The sequence below is a fragment of the Volvox carteri genome (genome assembly GCF_000143455.1).
Source record: "Volvox carteri f. nagariensis unplaced genomic scaffold VOLCAscaffold_70, whole genome shotgun sequence".
In the NCBI taxonomy this organism is placed as follows: domain Eukaryota; kingdom Viridiplantae; phylum Chlorophyta; class Chlorophyceae; order Chlamydomonadales; family Volvocaceae; genus Volvox; species Volvox carteri.
Genome location: NW_003307613.1, coordinates 646,748 through 650,256, shown reverse-complemented (window position 1 = coordinate 650,256; position 3,509 = coordinate 646,748). Strand labels below are relative to the sequence as shown.

Below are 3,509 nucleotides of genomic sequence, written 5' to 3'. Positions count from 1 at the left end.
CGGCACCAGAGCTGCTGCTGCTGCTGCCAGAAACCGGAATCCGCACAATGCTGGAGCCTCCGCTACTGCTGCTGCCGCCAGTGGTAGCAGCTCCGCCGCCATATAACTGTGCTGACACGCTATGGTAGCAGTACTGCATGAGCGCGTGGAGCAGTAGCAGCGCGGCGTTGAGGTCTGGAAGCATGTCCGGATCCGCTGAGGCGCCTAGGTCGGACAAGAGGAAGCCTGGCAGCGCAAAGGCGTCTGCGAGGTGGCGACTGAGCACCAACCAGGCGCAACCCGCATCCGCTGATATTAGCGCCGCTAGCGCTCTGCATAGCGGCAGGTGCTGTGGCTCACTGCGCTGCTGGTCGTGCAGCACCCCAAATGCTAGCTTGCACAGCACGCCCGTCAGAGTTGTCGCCGCTGCCTGCAGCTGCTGCTGCATTAGCTGCGGAGCGGGAGGCTGTTGTTGTTGCTGCTGCTGGTGTGCAGCAGCAGTAGCCGCGGCGTCCTCGGCGGCTGGGGCAGTGGACCCGCAGCCGCCGCCGCTGGGGCTGCCGCCTGCGGCTGCGGCGACTGCCACCGCCGCACGCCCGGCGGTCTGCAGCGCGAATGTCATCATGTCTACGAGCCACAGGCCGTCCTGTCCCGAGCGCACGAAGTAAAAGTTTTGGAGCGACACGTTACCAGCCACAAAACGCAGTAGCTCAACACATGCACGAGGAGAGGCCTGCAGCATGTGCCGTAACATGTCCCGCCAAGCCGCCAGATCAGAACGCAGCGCTGGCGGTGCCGGCAGGTATACATTCAGCAAAAACGAGGCAGCAAAGCGTGCCGACAGCAGTACGGTCTCATCCAGTTCCTCGTTGCGCTGCGACGGCGCAGATGACGACTCAGCACCGCCAGACGCGCTAGTGCCTGCGCCACCGGAGGCAGCCCCCACAGTAGCAGCTGTGGCAGTCGTGGCTGTTGCTGCAGCGGCGCCGCCGGTGGAAAGGGACACGGCGCCGCCAGCGCCGCGGCCGTTCCCGGCGCCGCTGCTACCGCCCGCCACGGGTTGTGGATGTGGATGTGGGAGCGAGTAATGGTGGAGGTCACGGCGACGTGTTTTTCTACCCGCCAGTACTGTCTCCCAGGTTACCTCCACTACCTGCGGATGTGTGCAGGTATGGGAACGGGAGTGGCAGTCAGTCTGTCAGACAAGAGTCAAGGAAGGAGAAGCCGACACGGGACAAGTCCAAATGGCAGCCCATGCACAACACTTTCCAGCAGTACCTCACACCCGGGAGCCTGTTTAGCATTTGCCCTCCAGTGTCCTCACCTGCCGAACGAACGCAAAGTATTCCTTATTCAATACATGCAACTTGTGGATGAGCTGCAAATTCTCCCGTAGTACATTTTGATACAAAAGTACGGGCATGCCGTACGGTGTCGTGATTATGGACGGCTCAGCAGGCGGCGGCGACCTGGGGGGCCCCACCGTCTCTTGCTGTTGAGCCTCCTGCGGCCCGTCCGTCTCCATGTCTTCTGCCTCGCCTCCGTCACCTCCGCCCGGCCCCCGAAGCCGCGCGGCCCCCCTTTCCGGAGCCTCGCACGTAGCCATCAACGTCCCTGACGCAGGCCTTTGCTGCTCCGGGCCCTTTCCACCTCCGAACCCCTCGCCATTCGGTGTGTGTGCGGGTGTCGGCGTGGCAGTAGGCGTGGCGGCCGCCGCGAGGACCAGGTCCCGCGGCACAGCAAGCATCTCGGCGGCGGGTTTGTCGTATGACGGCGAGTCGCGGCGCTCATAAAAGAGCATGTACGCGCTGTAAGGCCGTTCCGCATCCGCTCTGCCGCCGCCGGTGCTGCTTGTGGGTCTTCCTCCGAAGCAGTCCGCCTCCAGATCAAGAATGCTCCAGGGGGACACCACCTTGTCGTCAAAGCGGTACCAACTGCCCTCCGCCACCTGAAGGGAGAAACGAAAGGGAAAGAACAGCGAACCCGGATCTCGAACCCGAACACGAATGCGAACGCCCCAAGGAGTGGTAAAAGAGCAAAAAAGGCCTACAACGGGAAAAAGTAGCTGCGGGTTAAGGAAACACACACAAAAGAAACCCGCAAACATTCACATGCGCCTTTCTTTTCCCCCTTCCACCGTCTCCTTTCCCCCACTCAACCGTACCCTGAAATCCCCCAACCTGTCACTCCCTCCCAGAACAACCTCACACACAACTCACCTGTCCATCCTCCACAACCCGGGGTCGTTCCTTGATGAAGGAGTAGTAATGTCCTGCGAATGCCGTACCGCTGTGTACGACAATACCCTTGAGCTCGTACAAGTAGCAGTTCCGCGGCCGTGTTGCCCCGTCTGCACCGCTACCATTGGTTGCTGCTGTCCCGGAGCCTTCCCCCCTGTGCCCCGCTGCCGCCGCCGCTTGTCCTGCTGGAGCTTGTGCTACTGCCGGTCCCGACCCTGTCGCCTCGAGCGCCGCCAGCCCGTCCGCTGTGTACTTGAACATGTCCAACACGACGGGGAATTCGAAGCGGTCTCGCAGCTTATACCTGCAGGGCCAGCAGGGAGTGGGGTACTGGTGTCAGAGTGGGTAGAGGTATGACGCGCGAGATCCGCATGTATTACAATACAGTACGGAAGGGTGGACAAACTGAGCGCACACTTCTTCAACATGAACACGCATCCCATAACACCACCATCAAAGTCCCATTCACCATCACTTACCTTCGCTAGCACTGAGACACACACATGCACACATATACTTTCACACATCCCACTTCTAGCCACTCGCCCCCAGCTCTCCTGCCCTCTCCCGAACTCCTCCTCTCCCCCCCACCTCGTCATGTTCAGGTGGTCGTACTCGAACCTCTTGAGGTGTATCACCAGCGTATGGGGCAGCTCCTTGATGACGGTCCTCCTCACCGCCGCCACCCGGGTCCCCAGCTCCTCGCAGTAGTAGGAGTTGTCGCCCTCCATCAGCTCACCCGCCACATAGCCCTCAAGAGACTTCTCAAGGCTGTGGAAGCCAGCGACCTCAACACTGACCTGGTAAAACTCCTCCTCGCGCTCGCTCCTTTGTGTGCAGGAGTGGGCGAGACAGGTGGGTGTGAGAGGGGGTGCAGGGGTAAGGAGGGAAACCGTATGCGAAGAAAGCAAAGCTTCAAGGAGCGGGGAGGTTCAGGAGGGTTACGTGACCGGCTTGCTCCGCCATACGTCCATCCCTCGGCACGCATGCGCATATGCACACACATACCACCTACCCAGCCAGCCAGCCCATCTGCTCACCTGTAGTTGACGTCTTTACAAATGATCTGGGCCGCGAACTTGCCCCCCATGACCGCCTGCATGGCGGGGGTCTGACCGGTGGCCCGCAGGTACGAGTCCACAGAGTCCTGGAGGGGGCAGGCGAGGGGGAGGAGAAAATAAACTAATACATCCTAGCTGGCGCCAAACTGGCAGTGCGTCCAGATGCAGACTGTGAGGGTGGGACTGAAGGGTTCTCTGGTTGAGACAATGGTGATGGCGGGGAGGAAGC

The 3,509-nt window shown here is 61.0% G+C and overlaps 1 protein-coding gene across 1 annotated transcript; it reads right to left on the bottom strand.

The window, feature by feature from the left end:
- Nucleotides 1–1,276: 1,276 nt before the first annotated feature.
- On the bottom strand, nucleotides 1,277–2,950 carry VOLCADRAFT_68008 (uncharacterized protein; the record flags this gene model as incomplete). The annotated part of the gene is made up of 4 exons (XM_002957178.1): nucleotides 1,277–1,927; nucleotides 2,214–2,337; nucleotides 2,434–2,523; nucleotides 2,811–2,950. The coding sequence occupies 4 exons, from the start codon at nucleotides 2,948–2,950 to the stop codon at nucleotides 1,277–1,279; spliced, it is 1,005 nt and encodes a 334-aa protein (XP_002957224.1).
- Nucleotides 2,951–3,509: the final 559 nt, after the last annotated feature.